Source organism: Eptatretus burgeri, chromosome 2 (genome assembly GCF_056783735.1).
Source record: "Eptatretus burgeri isolate ZD-2024b chromosome 2, Ebu_testis_v1, whole genome shotgun sequence".
Classification (NCBI taxonomy): Eukaryota; Metazoa; Chordata; class Myxini; order Myxiniformes; family Myxinidae; genus Eptatretus; species Eptatretus burgeri.
In genome coordinates this window covers 10,255,935-10,282,056 of record NC_140962.1, presented here as the reverse complement: position 1 = coordinate 10,282,056, position 26,122 = coordinate 10,255,935, and the positions used below count along the sequence as shown (strand labels likewise).

The following is a 26,122-nucleotide window of genomic DNA, read 5'->3' as shown; positions in this document are numbered from 1 at the left end:
CACCGATTTGGAGGCCATCTTGGAAAATGGCTGCCTCATTTGATCATATTTCTGAAAATTGACTGTGACTTTTCAATGGCTGAACTGAGACAAAAACAACCCTTAACAACATATGTTCAGTATAAAATTTGGCACATGCCAGTATAACTTTTGTAAATATTGGTCCCTTTGATTCCAAAATAATTGAGAAAATACATCAGAATTGAGATTTTTCTCGCACAAAATTTTCTACACCTCGCATCATGCTTCCTGAAATATTTATGATATTTAACTTATGTAGCATGCAGATATAAGGCAAGTACGAGCTTTAATGTTATTCTTCACATTTCAGATAATTATCACCTGCTGATGTTGGTGTTCTTTCATTCGTCATGACTATCTGATAAGTCCTGCTGGTCATATGCCTGGTGTTGGCTTAATGGTTAGGGTGGCAGGCTTTGGATCCGAGAGTCCTGAGTTCAAATCCCGCTCAGCTGTTGAATTAATACCAGGTGGGGTAAACTCGGCCTGTCATGTTTCCAAGGTCGGCAAAATAAGTGCCAGCTTGCTGGTATACTTTGTTGGAATGGCGACCTGTCCAGGATTGTGCCCAATAGCCAAGGAGACTGCTTAGGCAGCACCAACGCTCTGCACATATTATGGTCCCAATCTCCTCCTCTCTCCTGCTGGTCATGCTCTGGCTCCTCATCATTACTGGCCATGTTGGAGCAAGTGTGCAACTTGCATGGTGCTGTACATTTCGAGTTGTTAATGATGCATGAGCAGGCAGTTGGCCGACAAGAGCAAGCACACTTGCATGACATCAAACTGAGAACAACTTCGGGAGCAGGGGATCTGTCATCCACTGGATAATTTGGCTAACATCTGAACTTGTTGTCCATCTGTGCCCTTGACTACGGTTCGGAATATCTGGCAAATTGACTAAACTCCGTCGACATATGGCCGCCTGGTAGTTAGATTGACGTATGTGCTGTAGGAGCGTGTCATCGCACCTGTTCCTTCACTCGTTTAGAATAAATAGACACAGCACTATGTCTGGAAAAGCTGGAAAGTGTTGAGTTTGACACAGTACCTTTTCCCATGTGCGTATATCCGTCTGTCTCTCCAGTGCTTTCCTTTGACAGTATTGACAGGCAAAAGGAAGTCTTAAGTGGAGCATGAAACTCACATTGTGTCAATGGTATCATTGTTCAACCAACATCCTCATTGTTTGCGCCACCAAAACCAGTCATGGTTGCCTCACTGAAGGATAATAAGTGCACAATAAAGGCACCGGGTGCGCAACTGCTAATATACATTATTGGGAAAAGGAACAGTCCATCCACAATCGTACCACCCAACCTGACAGCAACGCATGCAAGTGAGGAACTGGGAGCACGTCAACAGACTTGTGAGTGCATGTATGACACATCTGAGGAAACGAGTTCTTGGACCGGATTCAACATTCTCACAAGAGAGCAGAAAGAAGTGATAGCAGATGCGATAGGATGCCTGCCTACAATTAACGCACCCGCAACTGAATTATCAACCATCGAGGAAATCTTGTGACGGTCCATTTCTATCCAGTCATTTCTACATCTTGAGAGCATCACACTTGTGTTCGATCAGGCACTGTATGCAAAGGAAACATAAATTTCATGGAAACTTCCAGAAAGGTATGGGGGAATCGTGCTGATGATGGGGAACTTCCACATAATCTGCAACTTGATGTCCACCGTTGGTAAGATGCTTGGGGATGCTGGACTTCGATATCTAACTGGAATCAGGAGTCATTGCGGAAGGATCAATCAACAAGGTTCTTGAAGGGAAACAGTGTAACTGGGCTGTCTGTCTTCATAAGTTGACATTTGCAGCGCTGCTGAGGTTAGCTTGGTCAGGCTTTGAAGAATGGTTGTAAACCAACCATTCTGAATATCTGCTGAAGTTGATGACACTATTTGGGGAGTGTCTGTGCTTCACCAGAACATTTGTCACACCACACACAATGCTACCTTCATGAACAAATCCTGTCGGATGATTCTTGTCCTGTTTCTCGCTTACCTGAAAGTTTTATGATGCGACATAGGTCAACTTTCACCTTTTTGGATGACATATATAGAGATGGTTGATATTCTTCTTGGATTGCTGCATGCTGACAGAGAGGGGGACCGGTCACTCCATCTTTTGTACATCCGAGGCATGATTCCTTGGCGTTTTGCCATGGACAAATCCTTGATCGGACTTCATCCATGGACTGAATATGACACCCTCAGCACATTTGCTGGGCAAGGAAAGATGAAGGCTTTGAAAATCCTCCTGCATGATCAGAAGTTCATAGATATCTTCGCATCACTTGGGATGAGCTGGAACATTACCAATGATGTGTTCTTCCTTGTCCAGAGGTTTGTTTGTCAACTTTACTATCACAATACCAAAGTGATTTTAGTAAATGAACTCTGATACCAAATGTTCCGCAGCACACGAGGGGAGCTCGAATCAGCACAGCTTCCACCATGTGAGGACACGCTCCTACAGAACACACGTCAATCTAACTACCTGGAAGCCTGATGGGTCAATTCGCCAGATATTCCTAACCACAATCAAGGGCACGGATGGACAACAAATAAGATGTCAGCTTTGTTATCCAGTGGATGATAGTATCCTCTGCTCACCAAGTTGTTCTCAGTTTGATGTCATGTCAGTGTGTACACTCTTGTCGGCCAACTGGTTGTCCATGCATCGATAACGGCCCGAGATGTACAGCAGTGTGCAAGTTGCACACTTGCTCCAATATGGCCAGTGATGATGAGGAACCAGACCAGCAGGACTCATCAACCAGTGGTGATGAATGAAAGGTCCCCTACTTAGAATGCAAGTAATTATCTGAAACGTGAAGAATATCATTAAGGCTCATACTTGCATTACATCTGCATGTTAAATATTTCTTATATCTGGATGTTAAATAAGTTAAATATATATCTACATATATATATATATATATATATATATATATATATATATATATATATATATATATATATATATATATATGTATATATATATATATATATATATATATATATATATATATATATATATATATATATATATATATATATATATATATATATATATATATATATATATATATATATATATATATATATATGTATATATATATGTATATATATGTATATATATATATATATATGTATATATATATGTATATATATATATATATATATATATATATATATATGTATATATATGTATGTATATATATATATATATATATATATGTATGTATATATATATATATATGTATATATATATATATATATATATATATATATATATATATATATATATATATATATATATATATATATACACATACATACATATATCTTCTTCTTCGTTCGGCTGCTCCCGTTAGGGGTCGCCACAGCGGATCATCCGTATGATCCGCATAGTGATTTGGCACATGTTTTACGCCGGATGCCCTTCCTGACACAACGCTGGTCGCCTCTTACGACACAGGGATTATATACATACATACATATATATATATATATATATATATATATATATATATATATATATATATATACAGTATATATTTCAGTAAGCATGATGCTGGGTATCGAAAATTTTGTGAGAAAAATCTAAATTCTGATGTATTTTCTCAATTACTTAAGAATCCAGTGGTTCATTATTTACAAAAGTTATACTGGCATGTGCCAAATTTTATAATGAAGATATTTTGTTAAGGGTCGTATATGCCTCAGATCAGTCACTGTAAAGTTATCGTCAATTTTCAGAAATATCATCAAATGAGGCAGCCATTTTCTAAGATGGCTGCTAGAAAGGTGTTTCGCTACTCTTTCGAGATGTCCATCACATTTGTTTTTATTTACTACAGACATCAACCTGACTGGAAAATACAGTGGTTTTTAGTTCCCCTTTCTGGTAGTCAACTCCAGAATATTGATGGCTGGCTCATGGACTATAATCAAATGGAAGACCAAGAAGGAACCCAAATAAGTAAAAAGCAAAGATGGAGTCATAAGGAGGAACCTGGATAGGATTTGGGTTTCAACCGCTACAACACAACCCTCAAACCCAAGCAGGCATAGCCGAGTGAGCCTTACAGACAAATTTCTGCAAAAATTCATTTCTCCTTTGAGCGATAACAAAATAGAGAGAGAGTAAGAGATGAAAGAGAAGGAAAAGAAAGAATTAGAACGAAAAGGACTGACAGGGACTGTTGTGGGGACTGCTAAGAACTGACGGTTTATTTTTGAATTTAAAACCGCTTCCCAAGAATGTAGCATGAATGAATCAGATACGTAGTGAACTGACTGGAGGTGTGCAAAGGTCAATGCATGTGTGAGCATTCAAGCATGCAGGCCTTTGCTAGGTAGATAGCATGGGTTTTAAATGCTCCGGCCCAGTTTTATATAGAACATGGTGGTTAAAATGAAAATGTTGCTGTTTGGGCATGTTTTATCGTCCTTCGCTTCCCATCCCCTCACGCTTACCTCGTCCCAACCCCCCTTTTCTCTTCACCCCCCATGAACATCTTTGGGAGGTCTCCAGGTGCTGTATTAATGTGCTGTTTTAACGTACCCCATTTCGTTAAATACTGTACCACTCCCGCCCCTTTTCCACAGTACCACTACCAAACGCAAGTCGAGAACCCCTTTACCCCTTTCCCCTCAAGTCCCCCTCCCAAATATCCCTGACAATATCTGCTGCTCTTCCTTCGCTCCAATTGGTTCTTCTGACCACGTCCTTGTTAAAGTGCACATCTCTCTGGCTGTTATCAGAGAACCACCTCACCGCCGTCGAGTCTGGCATTTCACTCAAGCCGATTGGCAGGGTCTCCGAGCAGCCATCAAACTTACAGACTGGTCTCCTATCACTACTTTCTCAAACATCAACTCATCCTGGGAATTCTTTCAAAGAAACTTGCTCTCCCTCATGCACAGATTTATCCCCTCTCGTGTTCAGTTGTCCTACCCTTCCTCCCGCCCTTGGTTTACTGAAGCTTGTGGCGAGGCAGTTGTCCTGAAACAACTTGCCTTTGCCTCATGGAAAGCAAACCCAACTGAGGGCAATCTCAGTTCTTTCCACAAAGCTCGGAACAAGTGTGTATCTACCCTCAGGAGAGCCAGAAAACAACATCTTTCTCATCTCAAGTCTGAACTCTCAAACCTCTCTCCCTCCTCAAAATCCTGGTGGCGTTTAATCAAATCTGTTTCTGGTGTATGTTCCCCCTCCATCCCCTCCCTTACCTCAAATGGCCGCACTGCTGATTCCACACGTGATAAAGCTGAATGTCTAAACTCGGTGTTTGCAGCTAAATCTTGTGTCCTAAACCCATCACTATCTCTACCCACTTTACCCAGTCGCACCCAACTGTCCCTGGACTCTGTATCTTTTTCTTCTGACAAGGTGGAGAGCTTGCTTTCAAACCTCGAGTCAGATTCTGCAACCAGTCCAGACGGCATCAGCCCACGTGTCCTCAAAGCCTGCTCTTCTGCTCTTGCTCACCCTCTCTCTGTTCTATTCACCCTCTCATTTGCCCAAGGTCATCTGCCATCTGCTTGGAAATCTGTTAACATCACTGCCCTCCATAAAAAAGGTGCAAAAACAGATCCCTGTAACTACAGACCAATCAGCCTTCTCCCAATCATCAGCAAGGTTATGGAATCCATCATCGCTTCAGACATGAAATCCTTCCTCTTCTCCAATGGCTTGATTTCCAATCATCAATTTGGTTTCAGACAAGGTCACTCTACCCTGGAGATGCTGCTTCTGCTCTCCCATCAATGGATGGAGGTCCTCAATGCCAGACAGGAAATCCGAGCCGTATCCCTGGACATATCATGTGCTTTTGACACAGTCTGGCACCCTGCACTACTCACCAAACTCTCTTCCCATGGTATTCAAGGCCATCACTCATGGCTCGCAGACTTCCTCTCCTGTCGCAGTCAACGTGTGGCCCTAAATGGAGTTCTTTCATCCCCTCTTCCTGTCCAGGCTGGAGTTCCTCAAGGTAACGTTCTGGGCCCTGTTCTTTTTCTGGTTTTCATCAATGATCTCTCCGACTCTCTGGAAAATCCTCTATTTCTCTTTGCCGATGACTCCACCCTCTGCCGTACCATCTGTCATCCCTCAGACCGGCAAGCAGCAGCTTCTTCACTCACTGCAGATCTGGATAAAATCACAAACTGGTCCAACACGTGGAATATGTCTTTCAATCCAGACAAATCTCACACTCTCACTATGTCTCTTCGAAAGGACCGTTTAGAACCCCCCCCCCCAATCCACTTTCTCAACAATCCTCTGGAAGAAGTCTTTTCTTTCAAGCTTCTGGGTCTCACTATCTGCCATGACCTTTCCTGGGAAAGTCACATTTCCAACCTCGCCTCAAAAGCCAGTCGCCGACTGGGAATCCTCCGTCGTGCAAAGTCCTTCCTCGGCCCTCTTGAGCTCCTGACCACTTACAAAGCTTTTGTCCATAGCCTGATGGAGTACTGCTCTCCCCTCTGGGCTGGTGCTCCTGCCTCCCACCTTTCTCGGCTTCACGCTGTCGAAACCAGGGCATTTAAGATCATCGGCATCTCCCGCAATGAAGTTGAGTCTTTGGGCCTCTCACTCAATCACCGCAGGTTGGTCGGTGGTCTTTCTGTCTTCTACCGACTGTTCTCCAGCCTTGCCCCCCCTGCTCTCTCTGCGATTTGTCCCCACCACATTTCCACAGGGCGCTCAAGGTCCGCCAACAACCCCCTTCTGGTAAAACTACCAAAATCACGAATCACTGCTCATCTTCACTCTTTCATTCCTCTTTTTTCCCGCCTTTGGAATAAACTTCCTCACTCTATTCTTTCCCATTCTTCCCTCCAGGCTTTCAAAACAGCTGTTCACCACCATCTCTTATCTTCCCCCATCCAAATCCTCGATCTTTTCTACCCCCGATAATCCACCCAAGCCCACTTCCTTCAATTCCCCTGCTTTCCTTCCTGCAAGTCCCTGTAATGTCCATCTTCTCTTCGCCATGTTCCCCGTCCCATCCCCTCCCTCTCCCTTCCACAGTTCACCTGTGTCTGTTCCCCACTGTTTTGTCCCTTCCACTCCCGCCCCTCTTGTCTCATGCCTCCTTGCTGTGAGTTGTGTGTTAGCTCTCATACGAGCCTCGACCAAGGTATACCAAAAAAAAAAAAAAATGCAATTCCAGAACCTCCTGCTCTCATGCTTACCTCCTCTCAAACCCCTTCTCCCTCCCCACTTCCTCCCCTCCTCTCTCCCACCACCCTCCCAGAATGTATAGTGACATTTGGTGAGGTGTTGCTCTCTCCCCCCCACCCCCTTCATCGCTCTTCCCTGCTTCATATCTCCCCACTTCCCCAGCCCCTCCTCACTCCCGCACCCCTTCTCGCTACCCCTCTCTCTTTCTCTCCCCCCTCAATGAATCCTGTCAGCAAAGCAACGGGTTGTATTTGCTAGTAGTCAATGAGCTTCAGGGCTTCGGAATGCCAGGCCACAGGGGGGAGTGGTGGTTGACTTGAGCCGTTTAATGATTTGGATGGTGCTTTCACTGAACTCTATGAACTTAAAGCTTTAATAATTGTATACAACCCAGTTCTAACAATTATCTTCTCACTTTCACTATAATTACAGTCTTTATCCTCTTTTATACTGATTATTTCCCTTGCAAATGAAGCATGGAGGGAGGAACACTTGTATAAGACTGATGCTTAAAACACATGCGTCCGCTCCTCCACTTCGGGATTGTTGTCTTTTGTAAAGTTGTTGAGAGTTCTCTCTTGGTTGATGGTATTTCCCGAGAGGAATTTCTCTCTTCCATCAGCTTTGAAATGCTGCATTACCAAAACATACTACCAAACCTTAAATAGTGCTTGTGGCAATGATACTTCAATGTTGTTTTTTGATGTATTACCGAGGCACGCAGAACTATACTATTAATAATACCTTTCCCAGCCTTTGGTATCACCACTTTAAATCATTAACCTTGAGTATTCATCATCGTCATACGGAAGTTGAAGGTAGTTGCTCCAATCTATGTTGGTTTGCTCCAAAAGAACTCACTTTTGTTCGATATAATTTTTGTGTTGCTGTGAATTTATGTTATCTGCTGCACTCTATTCCAGATAACTAACTTTTCTTCTTTTTTTCCCCCCATGTGCCCAGAAACAACTTTCTGCCCTCTTGGTTTCAAAGGAAAGGTAAAACTGCATTCCGAACACAGGAGATGTAAACTTGCGTGATGGACACGGGAGATGCAAACTCTTTTGATGAACGTTGGAGAAGAGGCAATCCCATGTGACTAAAATAGATGTAAACTTGTGTGACGTGCAGAGATGCAAATCCCTGTGAATAATGCAAGACATTTAAACCCTGTGATGAACACACGAGGTGTGTGTGTGTGTGTGTGTGTGTGTGTGTGTGTGTGTGTGTGTGTGTGTGTGTGTGTGTGTGTGTGTGTGTGTGTTGTTGTTGTTGTTGTATGTGCATGCACATTTTCTTCTTTATTCTCTCTTCCTTGTTCTTCTTCTCTCCTTTTACATAAATATTCTTCTCTCCTTTTATAACTAAATATAACTAGTACGTGCCCGTAAAAAAAAAAATTTAATTAATTAATATTCAAACCACGAGCAACAAACAACAACCACACAAGCCGTTTCTTCGCTCTCGTGTGCCCGTACGTGCGTGGCCCGGAAGTTCGCATCTTATTCGCAGTTACGATTATTCGCAATTTAGTTTTAATGCCCAAATATTCAATTAGCGCCAACGTATTTTGCCTTTTTGCAATGTCATCGCAAGGAAAAACAAGAAGAGAAGAGAAGAGAGAGAAAAAAATTACTTCCTGGTTCGGAGCATACCAGCTCACTCTGATGTTACCGAAATTTATGCACCGTCTAATATGAAAACGATCATAACTTGGGGCATTGTGTTTGTCTATATATGCGCATAAGAAATCGAGAAATTATTAGAATACACGAAGTCATCACTCTCCGGAAGCCCGTACGTTGTAACCCGTAATGGGGAACGCGGCTGAGCTTCCCTTCCCCATCGGCCACGCCCACGCAACAACGTGTCTTGTCATTGGTTTGGTAAATAAATGGCCATAACTTGGGAAGCACTTGTCCGATTAATATCAAACCTTGAAAAGGCACATCCTCAGGTCCCCAGCAATATATCTGGCAAGTTTCAATTAGATCGGACCAGTGGTTGTCGAGAAACAGTGGTCACAGACACACACACACACATACACAGAGATTGCTGGAATTACAGATAGATACATATATATTTTTAAAAGGCTCTTCTGGCAAAACAGTTGCATCGGCTCCACCTATTAGGCATGACATTAGGAGCGCTACAACCCCCTACTTCCCAGTAGGATTGTACTCCAGCCAATTCCAGGAAGATAGTTTAATTCTCATTTTTATAAACTTGTCCACTCCGGAAAGGGAACATCCACGGACACGTGTTTCGGGCTTGTTGGGCCCTCGCCTTATGAGGGGGGCCTTTTTTATACCCCCCAAAAAGGTTTAAAAAATCGAAACATTTAAACAGCTTGGGCCAAGTACACGCGCACTTTGACTTCACGGCCCAAGTACACAGTCCAGCAAGACTGTCCCATGAGCATACACATGCACCTCAGCCCGTGACTGAAGTACAGGATCAATCAAACACGTGTCCTAACCCCGAAGTACCAGAATGCATGGTCATACAGTTGAACCACTTCTCAATAGGAGTAGGTCCCAATGAGTGAGGAGCAGAAGAGTGCCTCCCTGGAGTAAACTGGTCAAACCCGACAAGATGTTAAGTCAAGAAGAGACCCCATTACTCTAGTGGGTAAGTTAAGTAAGTGGGTAACCAGGAATTAAGTAAGTTCCACACCAGCTATTACTGCATGCATCCTGACCAACAGGAAATACCTGCCACACATTAACCTGTCTGTGGTACCATACGCAAAACAGTTCTGTGGGTAGCCAAGAACAATTTAAATTTTAAAAAGGCTCTTCTGACGAAACAGTGCATTGGCTCTGCCTATAAGGCATGAACTTAGCATGGACTGGTCTCTAACTGGTTTATAAAACTGGTGGACTGGTCTATAAAATTGAGAATTACATTATCTTCACAGCATTGGTTGCAGTACAATCCGACTGGGAAGTAGGGGACTGTATCTCTACTCAGCTCATGCCGAAGAGGCAGAGCTTATTCAACTGTTTAGCCAGAAGAGAATGTATTCTCATCCTGATCACGCTTGCAAAGAGAGAAGTGAGGTCAATTTTTTTAGTCTGTTTGCCTGTGTGGAAGCCAAACAAAATTCAGTCATTCCAAACAGGAAACACTGTTTTTAAGGTTGTCATAAAGGACACAAACACCAAGCACAAAGAATTAATGTAACATGTTAAATATGGTGGTGTAAAAGACGCTGCATCAACAGCGGTAAACTTCCAAAACAAAGTTTTTCCCCCCCACAACCTTTAAAATCTCTATTTTATTTCATTTACATTATAAACTTAAACAGTGTCAAACACAAATCTCCTTTTTGGCACTTTCGAAACCCTTCCGTTTAGCAGTACTTATACAAAACAGTATGGCATTTTATGTCTCGACCAATGAAATTTGCAGCTTGCAGACCCTCACCATGTCCGTTTTTTTTTTTCAAGACTATGCGGGGGCAAGTTATTCGATAAACTCGTAAAAAAGATGGAAAAAGGATGTTGGGATGGTATGTCAAAAAGTATGTAATCAAGGTCAGGAAGGTCACAATAAATTATCATGTGAAACCAACAATTTTGTGTGAAACCAACACCAACAGTGGAGTTGAAGGACAAAATAGAGGGAGAATCAGATAAACAATGGGGTAGGGAGGGATGGGGTGGACAGGATGGATGCAGAAGGAATCCCTTTCTCCCCTGTCTCTCCTCCACTCCAATCTCTCCCCCACTCTCCTGTCTCTCCCCCTCGGAGTCAAGGCTCGTGTGAAACCCTACATTCTTTTACATAAAAAAACAGGAAGGGCACTCTTCGACATCGCAACATCACCAGATATGCCTCCGCCCACATTATTACATCATTATAATACTTGTACCGAGTTTGATTTTAATTCCCTGAATCAAGATTCAAAATATTAAATAATTCTGGGTGCCAGACCATGCGGCCGATCAGGTTGAAATTTAAAACATGTATCCCACATGACAAATAGATCATAATTGTGACGTTTCACATTGATTGATGAAGCGATTCAAGAGAAAGAATTTTTTAAAGAATTTCATTCAATACAATATGGCTGCTAGAATATGTGACCTATTAATTATTCGTGAACAAGGCTTGGCGAACATGTTGGTGAAGTTTCCTCTTGATCTGTCAAGCCATTCTGGAGAAGAAGAATTAAAAAAGTAAATTCTTCCAAAAAATCATAGCTGCCAAACCATGTGACCTATAACGTCATAGGTGGACAACTTTTTGTTCCTCAAGGATATGTGATTATACCTGTAAAGTTTTGCCTGGATTTTTTCAGCTGTTTCAGAGAAGGGGATTTTTAAGGTTAAAAAACAAACAAAAAAACGTTATGGCTGCCGAATCACGTGACCGATGACATCATCAATTTTTTCCCCCATACAATTTAGCCATTACATAGATGACCCTGAAAAATGTTCATACTGATCGGATAAAGCGTTCGATGTATGCAATTATGACACAACAAAGCCACCTATGACATCATCAAAAAATATCACACTTATTTTTCCCATCATTTCAATAACCCAAACTTTTAAGGTAATTTCAGTGTTTTTTTTTTAGTGTCATTTTTAATTCCTGTTTTCCCATAATTTAAAAAGTGAATGTTGAGCTTTTCAAACATAGCATGGGAAGAGGCCGCCATAAACAGGAGACAGACAAACGCACGGACAGACACCACGGTTCACAAAATATAACAGATGACTTCCGTTCCAAGGAACTTCAACGCAGAAAGAGACCATTTGGCCCGTGGAGCTTGTACATTGGTTGCCAACCTATGTCTTTTTTTGTATACAGTCAAGGCTCGTGGAAGAGTTGGAACACTAAACAGATCAAGATGTAACAGGACAAAAGGAACAGTAGTGCGGGTCTGGGGTACACCAACAGTGGAGTTGAAGGACAAAATAGAGGGAGAATCGGATAAACAATGGGGTCGGGAGGAAATGGGGTGGACAGGATTTTTTTTTTTTTTTTTTGTATACCTTGGTCGAGGCTCGTATGAGAGCTGACACACAACTCACAGCAAGGAGGCATGAGACAAGAGGGGCGGGAGTGGAAGGGACAAAACAGTGGGGAACAGACACATTAAGTGAACTGTGGAAGGGAGAGGGATGGGGATGGGACGGGGAACATGGCGAAGAAAAGATAGACATTTCAGGGACTTTCAGGAAGGAAAGCAGGAGAAATGAAGGAAGAGGGCTTGGGTGGATTATCGGGGGTAGAAAAGATCGAGGATTTGGATGGGGGAAGATAAGAGGTGGTGGTGAACAGCTGTTTTGAAAGCCTGAGGGAAGAATGGGAAAAGAATAGAGTGAGGAAGTTTATTCCAAAGGCGGGAAAAAAAGAGGAATGAAAGAGTGAAGATGAGCAGTGATTCGTGATTTTGGTAGTTTTACCAGAAGGGGTTGTTGGCGGACCTTGAGCGCCCTGTGGAAATGTGGTGGGGACAAATCGCAGAGAGAGCAGGGGGGCAAGGCTGGAGAGCAGTCGGTAGAAGACAGAAAGACCACCGACCAACCTGCGGTGATTGAGTGAGAGGCCCAAAGACTCAGCTTCATTGCGGGAGATGCCGATGATCTTAAATGCCCTGGTTTCGACAGCGTGAAGCCGAGAAAGGTGGGAGGCAGGAGCACCAGCCCAGAGGGGAGAGCAGTACTCCATCAGGCTACGGACAAAAGCTTTGTAAGTGGTCAGGAGCTCAAGAGGGCCGAGGAAGGACTTAGCACGACGGAGGATTCTCAGTCGGCGACTGGCTTTTGAGGCGAGGTTGGAAATGTGACTTTCCCAGGAAAGGTCATGGCAGATAGTGAGACCTAGAAGCTTGAAAGAAAAGACTTCTTCCTGAGGATTGTTGAGAAAGTGGATGGGGGGGTTTTGTAAACGGTCCTTTCGAAGAGACATAGTGAGAGTGTGAGATTTGTCTGGATTGAAAGACATGTTCCACGTGTTGGACCAGTTTGTGATTTTATCCAGATCTGCAGTGAGGGAAGAAGCTGCTGCTTGCCGGTCTGAGGGATGACAGATGGTACAGCAGAGGGTGGAGTCGTCGGCAAAGAGAAATAGAGGATTTTCCAGAGAGTCCGAGAGATCATTGATGAAAACCAGAAAAAGAACAGGGCCCAGAACGCTACCTTGAGGAACTCCAGCCTGCACAGGAAGAGGGGATGAAAGAACTCCATTTAGGGCCACACGTTGACTGCGACAGGAGAGGAAGTCTGCGAGCCATGAGTGGAGATGGCCTTGAATACCATGGGAAGAGAGTTTTGTGAGTAGGGCAGGGTGCCAGACTGTGTCAAAAGCACGTGATATGTCCAGGGATACGGCTCGGATTTCCTGTCTGGCATTGAGGACCTCCATCCATTGATGGGAGAGCAGAAGCAGCATATCCAGGGTAGAGTGACCTGGTCTGAAACCAAATTGATGATTGGAAATCAAGCCATTGGAGAAGAGGAAGGATTTCATATCTGGAGGCGATGATGGATTCCATCACCTTGCTGATGATTGGGAGAAGGCTGATTGGTCTGTAGTTATAGGGATCTGTTTTTGCACCTTTTTTATGCAGGGCAGTGATGTTAGCAGATTTCCAAGCAGATGGCAGATGACCTTGGGCAAATGAGAGGGTGAATAGAACAGAGAGAGGGTGAGCAAGAGCAGAAGAGCAGGCTTTGAGGACACGTGGGCTGATGCCGTCTGGACCGGTTGCAGAATCTGACTCGAGGTTTGAAAGCAAGCTCTCCACCTTGTCAGGAGAAAAGGATACAGAGTCCAGGGACAGTTGGGTGCGACTGGGTAAAGTGGGTAGAGATAGTGATGGGTTTAGGACACAAGATTTAGCTGCAAACACCGAGTTTAGACATTCAGCTTTATCACGTGTGGAATCAGCAGTGCGGCCATTTGAGGTAAGGGAGGGGATGGAGGGGGAACATACACCAGAAACAGATTTGATTAAACGCCACCAGGATTTTGAGGAGGGAGAGAGGTTTGAGAGTTCAGACTTGAGATGAGAAAGATGTTGTTTTCTGGCTCTCCTGAGGGTAGATACACACTTGTTCCGAGCTTTGTGGAAAGCTCCATGAGTTTGCTTTCCATGAGGCAAAGGCAAGTTGTTTCAGGACAACTGCCTCGCCACAAGCTTCAGTAAACCAAGGGCGGGAGGAAGGGTAAGACAACTGAACACGAGAGGGGATAAATCTGTGCATGAGGGAGAGCAAGTTTCTTTGAAAGAATTCCCAGGATGAGTTGATGTTTGAGAAAGTAGTGATAGGAGACCAGTCTGTAAGTTTGATGGCTGCTCGGAGACCCTGCCAGTCGGCTTGAGTGAAATGCCAGACTCGACGGCGGTGAGGTGGTTCTCTGATAACAGCCAGAGAGATGTCCACTTTGACAAGGACGTGGTCAGAAGAACCAATTGGAGCGAAGGAAGAGCAGCAGATATTGTCAGGGAAATTTGTCAAAATCAGATCCAGAAGAGATGGAGTACCATTGGTTGAGATCCGGGTCGGGAAGTTGACCGATTGAGTCAGTCCCAATGAGTCGCAGAAATCTTTTGCTGAGGTGCCATGGCAGGTGAGAGAGGTACCCACACCGAGCCAACTGGCGTGATGACAATTGAAGTCACCACATAAGAGGAAGAGAGAGTTTGGATGAGAAGATAGAAGATGGTCCATGTTTTTGGATAGTGAGGTGTAGATGGAGTCATCACTGTTCGGTGGACGGTACAGTACACATATAAACATGAGGTGGGAGTGGAGGGGAAGCCGAAGCCAGAGGTATTCCTGGGGGTGTGGGGGAGTGAGAGCAGTGCATGGAGAGTGAGGAATAGAGTCTTTGATGAAGAGAGCAACACCTCCACCAGGACGAGGCTCAGGTCTGTCATACCGTAAGAGGGAGTAGCCAGGGAGAGATACTTGGGAGTCAGACACGTCTTGGGAGAGGAAAGTTTATGTTAAGCAGATAATGTCTGGTTTGTCAGTGGCAACCTGTATGGAAAGATCTGAAAGGTTTGAGCGAAGGCCCCGGATATTTGAGGTCCACACTTTTAATGAAGAGGAAGGGGAGGAGGCTTTGGGTGCAGGAGGTGGAGGGGAGGGGAGGGTAGGACAAGGGACGAGGGGGGCAGGTAAGGAGGGTTGCTGAAGGAGTGTTGGGTATTGCAGAACAGCGAGGGGAGGGGGCCGAATGAGGAGGAGAAAAGGCTCTGTGGTGCTGGGGGGAGGGGGGACAAGAGACAAGGAAGAAGGCAGTTGAGGATTTGAGGAGGTGGAGTGAAGGGATGGAGGTGAGAGGGCTGTGGAGGGAGGCAGGCTGGTGGATGAGAGGGGGGGGCAACTTTGAGAAGGAAGAGTGAGGGGATGAAAGGTGGGAGAAAGGTGAGGGGGTTTTTTGAGAGAGGTGAGAGGGAGGCTTGGAGGGAGAAGAGTGGGATGGTTGCTTTGAGAGTGAGAGTGAGGGGTGAGGGGGGTGAGTTGGCACTGAAGTTGGAAAAAAAGAATGTTTGATGGAAAGCGAGCATCCATGGCAAACTGTGGTTTTTAAAAGTTTTCGGTCAGAGATGCGATTTAACACAATTCTTGATGGATGCAATGAAGGCGAATTCAGAGCATGGAGAGAAGAAGCGCTGTAACAGTTGGATTTTTTAGGCAAGGAATGAAGGAGAGGTCGAAATGAGAGCAGTCTGTTAAAATAGCAGAAGAGTAGTGCATTGTGAAACAGTAAAGAGTACCACATGTGTGAGAGAGGAAGATGAAGCATTATATGATCGTTTTTGTAGTTAAAAATAATGTATGAGAGAGTTCAACAGATTAGGTCATGGAAGTGTAAAAAAAATAAAAAAATCGAGGAAGAAGACGAGGAGGAGGAGGAGGAGGTTAAGAGGAAGAAGAAGAAGCAGAATCGGGAGAAGGTGAGTGTGTTGTTGTTGTTGGGTATATATATATATGTATATATATATATATATTTTTTTTTTGTTGTTGTTGTTAATATTAATATATGAGAGAGTTCAACAGATTAGGTCATGCAAGTGTAAAAAAAAAAAAAAAAATCGAGGAAGAAGACGAGGAGGAAGTTAAGAGGAAGAAGAAGAAGCAGAATCGGGAGAAGGTGAGCGTGTTGTTGTTGTTGTCGGGTGTTTTTTTTTTTTTTTTTTTTTTTTTTTTTTTTTAGAGAGAGAGAGAGAGAGAGAGATAAGAAAGAGATTAGTTGGGAGAATGGGGGATGTTTGGAAAGTGGGGAGGATCAAAATTGAAGGTAATGGGGAGGATAGAAATTGAAGGTAATGGGGAGAAAAAACAAACAAACAAACAAAAAAAAACGATCGAACACCGAGTGGAACCGGTAGGCCTCAAGCCTAGGCCTAGGCCTCAAGCACAGGTAAGAACGTCGACAAAAATACTCACAAAATAGCACGATTTTTGAAACAAAACCGAACTAGCAACACACAGTAACATGTAGGTGAGAAAATTAAACAGTTAAAACGGGACAAATAACAACCGGAAACTTAGCTTTGAGAACGTCAGCAGGGAGCCCCAAAGGAGACCTCTCGCTGCTCTAAAACCGGAACCGTGATAGATGCAGAATGAAACTTCTGCCCCCTCCCCTCCCCAGTCCTCCATTTTCCCCTCCTCTCTCTCCTTCCCTTCATTCTCCCCTCTCTCTCCCCCACCCCTCCTCTCCAACCCTTCTCTTCTCCTTTTCCCTCTCTCCCTTGGCTCTCCTCCACTCTCATCTCTCCCCCACTCCCCTGTTTCTCCCCCTCTCTCATCTCTCCTTCCCCAAACTCTTCTCTTATATGTCCGTGCTCTATCCTTTTTTCAATGGCTTTAATTTCCTTTTCAGTTTTTTTTTCCACATTCGTAATTCAGTTGTAACTTTTATTTGATATTTGATGTACCATACTCGTGACTGAGTGTCTGTGCTACCGAAGCAGCTCCCTGAGTGGTTTGCCATTGCCTTGCCAGCAGTTTTTTGGGCAGGAATTTGTAATTTGGCCATGGTGCCGGCGATAAGCTCACCCACTCTTCGTGAAGAACACCGTGGGGGATCTTTAACATCCGTTAACTAATGTCGAAGACAGGTCGCCCAGTTTAACGTCCATCGGAGGGACAACACACACATTGATGATTCACCCAGCTTGTGAAACACCGGAATGACATGTTATGTCAATGACATAAATGAATGACAGCTGGGTTGGGATTCAAACCTGGCTAGACAGCTTGTTTTACGTATTGTTGCAGTTCTCGGAACCGCATGCATACAACACATAGGTGTCCTAAGACAGTTATTCCATTATTATCCGTGTAGATAGTCCCCTTCCTTTTATTTTGCGGGACAACAAGGGAGTGCGTTGCGATGATCTAATAGCGAGGGTTGCTTCAATCATTTTTTTCCTTTATTTCATCCCGACTCTTCTTTTCTGATTATTCCTGAGGTAAATCAGCCACGTGCGCCTTCGCTGTAAGGTGGGGCTTTGTGGAGGCCAGCACGTGCGGCGCCGCGGTGGGGAAACTGCAGCGCCGAGTCATGTGGTGTGCTTGTTGGTGCGGGATTATCGACTCGAGCTTCCGATGTTCTGGGAAAGATTGCCGGTTGCATTAAAAAGGCATGCGAATAAATTGCTCTGAAGAGGCTGCACGAATGGTGTTTTTCACGGCACAGGAAACACAGCCAGCACGACACCCACGCTGCACGAAACGCGTACGGAGGCCGATAAAGCCAACTCCAAGCCATGTTTGGCAGGATACGAGTGTGCGGGTAGAAGCGGCTTGTTCCTTTTTAATCTCAATATCCGAAACATATTGGTGTTCGCCCCATGCACACGCTAGCGGAGTCGTGTGAACACGAGCGCTGGCCACGTGCGTAATGGTGGAACCGCACGCACTGTATGGAATGTGCTCGAAAGCAGACACGTACGCCGCTCGTGAGACGTGCCGGATTTATCCATGATGGTGTACCATCGGTTCTCGCTGGCAGCAGTGGATTCTTCATGGATGGTGAACGTCTTCTCGTCTCTATGGCCAGTGAAGCTGCGATCGAGCCAGGGAATGTACCGTGCGGGCCACGTTGGCACGTGTGGAACGAGCGCGTTGATCGACGCTGGTCGAACGCCCGAGTGGGCATGCAGGACCCTCGACCGGTCACCCGGGGGTTTTTGCAGGATGATTCGCATGCCAATTTTGGTGGGCGATTCGTGTCATATCGTGGGGTTGGAGCGCAATATTGCCACTGTTTGAGATGGCCTTGCCGGAAAAGAAGTGAGGCGGTTTCCAACCCAAGCTGGCGGGCCATGTGAGGGGTCGGGGCAAATCGGAGCGCCTGATTCGGGTGATGATGTTTGGATTCGGCATGGCCCCTCCCCCCGAGCTGCGGGCCCTATAAAGGTCGGGGCAGTCCCTCTTATCTTCTTTCTTGCCTCTTGCTTTTTGAATTTCTTCGCCTCTCTCTCGCCATGCCTCGTCGACACCGCCACACCCCGCTTCCTGCTCCTCGTCTCCGCCCACACGATGTCGACCCCACCCACCTGCCTGGTCCCACCTACTACTCCACCCTCGCACTCTGGACTCTGCCCCTTCTTGACTCAAGCTCCTCCTTTACGGTGCCCAATTCCTGGTTCTAAGCTCCCTCTTCATCGGGTTTTCTGTGTCTGTGTGTGTGCGTATGTGTGTGTCCTGGTGCCTGTCTGCCTAAGTAAGACTGCAGAAGATCGTTATTGTTATTGTTATTGTTATTGTTATTGTTATTATTTTCGCGTTAAGTCTGCTCTGTGTCCCCTTTTGTAAGTTGCCTGTTTATTGTCGCATCACACTTCTTTCTATCCCTGCACAACACACCCCAATAAATCTTCACTGTGCCACATATCTTTCCTCGCCTGCTTGTAAATAAATTATTATTACTAGGAATGTTCCTTGCTCGTTTTTGTCTTTTCTTCCATTGATCCAGCATAGTCCGAATTCGACTTTAGCCGGGACTTTATTACCAAGGATCCGTTCCTTTTAGCCGGTACGTCCTTGGCAGTGTCGCTCGGCTGCATCCGATCCGGAAAAGTGATCCAATCCGGGAGAGTGATCCGGTTCGGACAAGGCGTACCGAGGGCATATTCCCCGGTAATTAAATCACGTGATTAATTATGTAACCCGATTAACCCATAGACGGGAGGACCCTAGGTCACGCGGTTGAGTTATTGGCATCCACGGTCAGTTAAGCGACCCACCGTGTCATGGAATTATCCGTGTGCGACGGCCTTCAATTCCGGGGAGTCTGGTGGGAACCGACATAGCTTCCCCCACCGAGTGGTCTCACCCGACCCCCCGGCCCACAATAGTATACATTAAAAATGTAAAGATATAAAGTTGGACATGCAATAATTGCCTTTAAAAAGAGTGAAAAAACGTGAATTTTGAAGCCATTTCATCTCACTTTCCACAAACACGATTTATATTTAATTATACCAGGTTCGAAAAAAATCAACCTTTCCTAATTTATTTCCGATTTCACTCCAGATTTTGACATACTATGATTATTTAGGCCATGAGTTCCCCATTGTTAAATATGGCATCAGATTTTGAATATCAGCTTTTATTAAGTTGTTGTTTTCAATCGGGCACTATAAACCTCCACTTCAGATATTGCCGCAGTTAGTTGTCCTGATTCCCCGGACTGTGGAAGTGCACATTACTAGCCAATATAAAGTGATAATGAAATGACTGTGTATAGTTTGTACACCATATAGCTTGCTGCATGGCGGTGCTTTAACTTCCACAACAACCCTGGATGGAAAAATCAAGATAAGTAATTTACACCATAGCATGCTGAAGCTCCTTGAAAATTAGAATAGTCTGCATTTCAGTTGTAACTTTAATAATATATTTTGCTGCACCAAACGCGCATTGTTTCTTGTTGGCAAATGACATTCACAAACGGCATCCATCATCCAGGTCAGCGCCACAGCACTAAATCGTGTAACAAAGACTTTGCTTTCTTTCCTTCTTTTGCCTCCTTCACCTGCGGTGTGTGCTTGAAAATGATTCAGAAATTGGGTTTGTGTGCCTCACCATGCACCAGGCATTACATCAATGAGCGAATGTTATTGTTAGAGAATTAAAAGTCGATTGAGTTCTCATTTTTGTGTTTCTTCACAGTGCTACATGGTTACATGTTATGTGCCACTGAGTAGTGATTTGTACACTTTCTGCAGTTCCAAGAGGACCTCTCAACACGCAAGCTGTGGTGCATGTCCAGAGGTGCGAAGCCACACCTTTCCTGTGAAAAGACCATCAACGTCGAGGATGCGGCACAGAGAATTGAACATAGATCCGTCACACACCAGAGTAGGGCGGGTGTGCATCATGGGCCTTCACATCTGGATGGTGCTTCTTGCAACTTTTGCTTTGAGCCTCCTTGCCTGGTTTCTGGTAACACCAAAGGACTGTACACACTCCCGCTTGCATACACCATGGCTGTGGATGCTATCCATTGGTGATGGACCCCCACCCATCTGAGATAACCCCCCACCCCAAATCAAATTATTTTCCCCTTTACTCTCCCTTCTCTCATAACGGCCTTGTGCCCATAAATGTCTGCATCGCCCTCTGCTTGGCTGTGAACGAACGTGCATTCAGATTTACACGGCTCGTATATAACATGCACTGTATGAAAAGCATACCTCACAGTGATACGCACACCTGTCAGAACAAGTAATTTCAACTGTACCTGCTATTTCACAATGATATAACCATAAGTAGTTTCAGCAGGTTATCTGCAGAGCCCTTTTTATGAACATTTCAAAAGATCTCACCAATAAGTGTGAGAGCCTCCTAAGAACTATAAGCACCTCCCAATTAGAGATCATCCTCCTCTTCATCCAATCTATGTTTTTCAGTAAACAATCATGTCGGTTGACAAAATAAACAATGGATTTTTATCAATGTAAAGTTGGTTAGAGGATGTTTGCTGCTGTGCAAAATGAGGTGGTGCTGAATTTTTTTTGTTGTTGTTGCTCTGACGAAGGGCTAATGCTTGAAACGTCATGCACACCTCATTGCTCATGGTGGTAAACATAGTCGTATCAAATTAGAGTTGATAAAATGCAATCTATATTGGATATATTACCGAATGTGATGTGGGGCATTGAATTCAGGTGCATTCCATCGTTGCTCTTAAGGTATTGTGTTGTTATGTAAAATGTCCACGCTCACGTGTAACGTTTTACTCAACTTCGTGACCCTCGATATAAATATATTTGTCATTCTTATTATTTGTGCATTAACCCTTCGACAAAGTGTCCAGCCCATCAAGCATTAGCCTCTGCAACCGCATGTTTGCCAGTCTTATTCTTCATTAGTGAAGACCTCAAGATCCACCACAACTTGAAAACCCAACCTCCTGGTGGAGAATGCTGTGATTTTGCAGTCAAATGGCTACTGAGACCATTCAGCATGATTCACATTCAGGTATTTTCACTTGCCGTTTACTGATCGGTTGCAGTAAGAATGAACCGAGTGGAAAGGTGGCAATCGCTGTACTTGGATCAGTGGAAAGTGACTGGCAGGATACGTCCATGCCAGGTTGTCACCTTGCATACCAGGCCAACAGCAAATATACATTATATATTCATACATATATATACCTATACATATAATATATATATATATATATGTATATATATATATATGTCAGATTCACTGACTTACCAAATATATATTCTATTTTACTTGTGCATTGTTTTTCTTATGCTGTACACACAATTGAATGATGGGTTTTATTATTATTTAGTATATCTGTGTTGGTTTTGAGATGCAATAGGGTGATGTGCCATGAGGCCTTTTCAGTGCCAAAATGTTATTTTATATTTCCTGTATTTTACTATGGATGTAAGGTGATGTTACTGCTTTAAAAACACTTTTTTGTTTACATGCGAAGGAAGGTGGGCCTACATTTATTTGATTCATGGTTAGATGACAAGTATAGGTTTCCTCGAGCCCACTTGCAACCTGGGGTTTCAGCAAGGTTCCAGAGGTCTAAATGACTTTCATAAAGGAATTATTGGGCTGACAGGATGGCCTCCTCGAGGTATGCACACTCACCTCTGTCTTGCCTGTGTTCGAATCCCGACCCAGCGATAAACTGTCATCCTGGTGTTTCGCAGGCAGGGTTATTCATCAATGTGTGTGCCGTCCCTCAGATGGAAGTTAAACCTGCGTCCCTTCCACTGGAATTGGTGGACGTTAAAGATCCCACGGTGTCCTACACAAAGAGTAGGTGAGCTGTCGCCGGTACCCTGGAGAAATTCTAAATTCCTGTCCTAACTTCCTCAGTGGGAGTAGTGATCCGACCAGGATTGTATCCGAGTAACAGCCTCGGCAGCATGAATGCTGCATAGATCCTACAAAGAGAGCATGCATGGTACATGATGATGATGATGATGATGATGATGATGATGAAAGAATGATGTGCCATAGCGCTGTTGGTCCAAAAAGACGTTTTCGCTGCCATCCAATTAAGAAGATTAACAAAGTAATTTCTTGCAATTGTGACCATTAACTTACAATATGCAAGATCAATCACTCACCATGGATCCTGCAGAACAAAGAAAGGAGCTAATATATGTTTGAAAATTAACGAATGAGTTCACCATTGGACATGCAGTGGCAATAACATTTTCCCAATCTTTATCCAATGTTCCAGCTTGTTAAAGTTAACTTGTAAAACTTTCATGAATTGTATGGTTACACTGGCAAGCATAGATACTAAATCCTTCACTTCAAATGATATAATTAATAGTAAAGAGTACTTTATTTTTCTACTCTAAGTCTGTGCACAGATAGTTATAGATTGAAAACACAAAAGGGCACAGATAGACAAACACAAAATTAACGTCGGGAGCTCTCTTCAGTTATTGACGGTTTGTCACCTGGATCAAACTGCCTGTGAGTGGTTTTGAAAATTCCGATGACTGACCGAAGGGAGAGGTGGGACATAGCTCAACGTTTTTCTGGTAAAATGCAATTGTAATGTCATCCCTGGTTTTCCAGTACATATGGCAGTGCTTCCTACCCGTCTTCCCGCTGCGTCATTTGAGCCGTGTAACGCCAGTGAGACCCAGATTCATTGGTATGTCATCCCTTATGTTGCCTGGATACAGCTCTATCTCGAAGTAGCCAAACCTGGCTCACGTTCAATGCACCCACTTTCGACCCTCTCCGCAAACTAGGGTCCAACAAGACGTGCTCTTCCTTAGTTTGACTGTACCACTGAATGACACCTTTGTGGCCAAAGCGGAAAAATCACAAGTTACCACCAGGTCGCAAGGTCTAGCTCCTGTGTTCAGTTCCCAGCAACTTACAGGCAATGACCTCACTTTTCCTGCACCTGTTTTATGACCTGTTTTTTCATCATTCGAAGCGTTGGAGGTTTCGGCATCCCCCCAGTGCATCTCGCTGTGAAAGTTGTGAATGAGATGTTTTCCCAGATGCTTTACAACGATGAAAAACACCACAAGCATTGGATTCTCACTAATTGTTTTTATTTCACACCTCATGAAGAACCATCCAGGAAGCGACCAGCAACAGTGCAGTGCATGGCTGCAGGTTAGCAACAGTTCTTGCAGGGGCATGGCAGTGCTACTGATGCAGTGTCACCTGTAAGTTAGACCAAGAATTTGGAATTTTTCAGGGTGCCAACAATATATACTCACCTATTCTTCAAGAAAGACCGTTAACGTCCACCGACTAATGCTGGACCACCATCAATGATTGTAATTCACAACCCACTTCAAATACCTCCTTAGTTTCGGCACAGGAACAATGAGGCAAAAGACAATTTATACAAGACATAAGTATGTTATAATAGGATGCAGCTAACACATTTTAATCCATGACATGTACATGTTTCCAAACTACTTCCAAAAGTCACTCAATCAACCGACCTACACTAGATCTAACCTCAAGGACTAGCACCACCATCACAGGCCACCAGTTTTTGATTTTATAAATTTGCAATAAGTTAACGTCATCTAATGATGGAATTCAAGCTCAAATAGGAAGATACTTGTCAGGCGATGGATGCAGCAAAGTGGTGGATATGGAAAGACACAATGTGCTTGCGGTGCAGCCCGAGGGAGGTTTGACCTGCAAAGCGGCCGGAATGTCATGTCGTACCCAATTTGTTAGGGACGATATTGAAGAGGATAAAAGTCGGAATGTAACCTATTTATAGCGGAAAGGCCGTCTGAGTGCACACAATCGCGTTTTATTCTCAAGGCAGACTTTCCTCGGCTTCGTTGCCAACATCATTTTGTGGGACGCGGGAACGAGGCTTGCTATCATGGGGAAGTTGAGCGTGTTGAAATGGCGGGTTGAGGGGTGCGATGGTGTCATTTTGAAAGGGGTGTTTGCTTGATTCCTGATAGGAGAAGGGAATTGTCTGATTGCATAGTGTCCATGTTCACTTCATGGAGTACTGTTCATGCTGAGTGTGTCTGCTCCTTGTTTGAATAAACTCGAGTCTGAATTTTTTCCAGAGTCTGGAGTCAATTTCCTATCAAGTGCTGAAATCCCTGTTTCTAACCCTCATTTGCAAGCTTCTTCTCATAACTTTTTCTGAGGCTCCTGTAATCTCTGCCATCAAGCATTCTTTGTATTTTCTTCGGGAGCAGGCCACGTCTCTCCTCCATACAAGATCACAGATATAACATTGCTATTGCACAGCCGGATCTGAAGTCATTGTGCTCATGTTTTTATTTTTTCAAATATTTTACAATTCGTGAAGTGATGCTGTAGCTTTTGCAATCCAAGATCTGACTTTATCTTTCCCAATCTCAAACTTAGTGACTGCACTCCCGAGGTAGATGAATCTGGCTACTCTTTGCAGTGGGGTCTCTCCAAACTTGAGGTTTGTTTTCCGATATTTAGGCCCTATCTTCAATAACATTGTTACCTCTGCCGCCGGAGGTGAAAGAAGGTTTTGTTTTTACCCCTCTCTGTTTTTTACTTGCAAAATCGAAGATTTTCAAGTATATTGGTCAGTCGATTTTGTTATTCTGTCTGTTTTGTCTGTCTGTCTGTTTGTTTGTCGCCTACAGGTCACAATTCTAAACCGATAATCATTAAACTTTACCAAGTTGTAGAGGTAGTCTCAACTGAGAAGCCTATTGATTTTGAGGTCAAAGGTCATCCTGAGGTCAAATTTCTGAAATCGTCCTTTTTCATCCAATTGACTTGAAATTTGAACAAGATTTGCATATTGCGTCACTGAATTGGGAAAACCAACTACTTGAGGTCAAAAGGTCAAAAGTCAACTCAAGGTCAAAGTTCTAAAATCATCCATTTCAATCTGGAAAATAATAAATTTTCATCCGATTGACCTGAACTTTGATTAAGGGTGTGAATTTTAATTTAATGAAATGGACAATTTGATGTATCTATGGCAAACTTTGGAGAGGGGGTGGATTTTGCAAGTATCGTGCTCTGTGCGATGTCTTTTTCTTGTTTGTTTGTGTGATTGTTACTTGCGAAAATTTAAGATTTTTCAAGTGTATTGATGAGTCGATTTTGTTATTCTGTCTGTTTGTCTGTCCTTTTGTTGCCTGCAAGTCCCAAATTTAAACCAATCTTCACCACATTGTAGAGTTTGTCATAAGAAAGAAACCTATTGTTTTTGAGGTCAAAAAGTCAAAGGTCAGCATCGGCCCAAGGTCAACAACTTAGATGGGATTTCTAAAACACACAATTTTCATCCGATTGACTTGAAATTTGAAGTGCATTTTTATTTCAGGTCACTGAATTCAACTCGCCAGTTGTTTTTAAGGTCAATATCGACCAAAAGGACACCATGGGCCAAATTTCTAAAATTGTCAATTTTCATCAGATTCATT

At 43.8% G+C, this 26,122-nt stretch overlaps 1 protein-coding gene across 1 annotated transcript in view; it reads left to right on the top strand.

Moving 5' to 3' along the window:
• Positions 1–24,764, top strand: part of LOC147031409 (uncharacterized) — a 239,858-nt gene extending 215,094 nt beyond the window's left edge. Inside the window, 3 exon segments of the mRNA XM_085862636.1 lie at positions 8,197–8,231; positions 20,447–20,600; positions 20,602–24,764. Of these exon segments, the coding sequence (XP_085718762.1) occupies positions 8,197–8,231; positions 20,447–20,600; positions 20,602–20,643 (231 nt within the window). The 3' untranslated portion in view covers positions 20,644–24,764.
• The last annotated feature ends 1,358 nt before the right edge of the window (positions 24,765–26,122 follow it).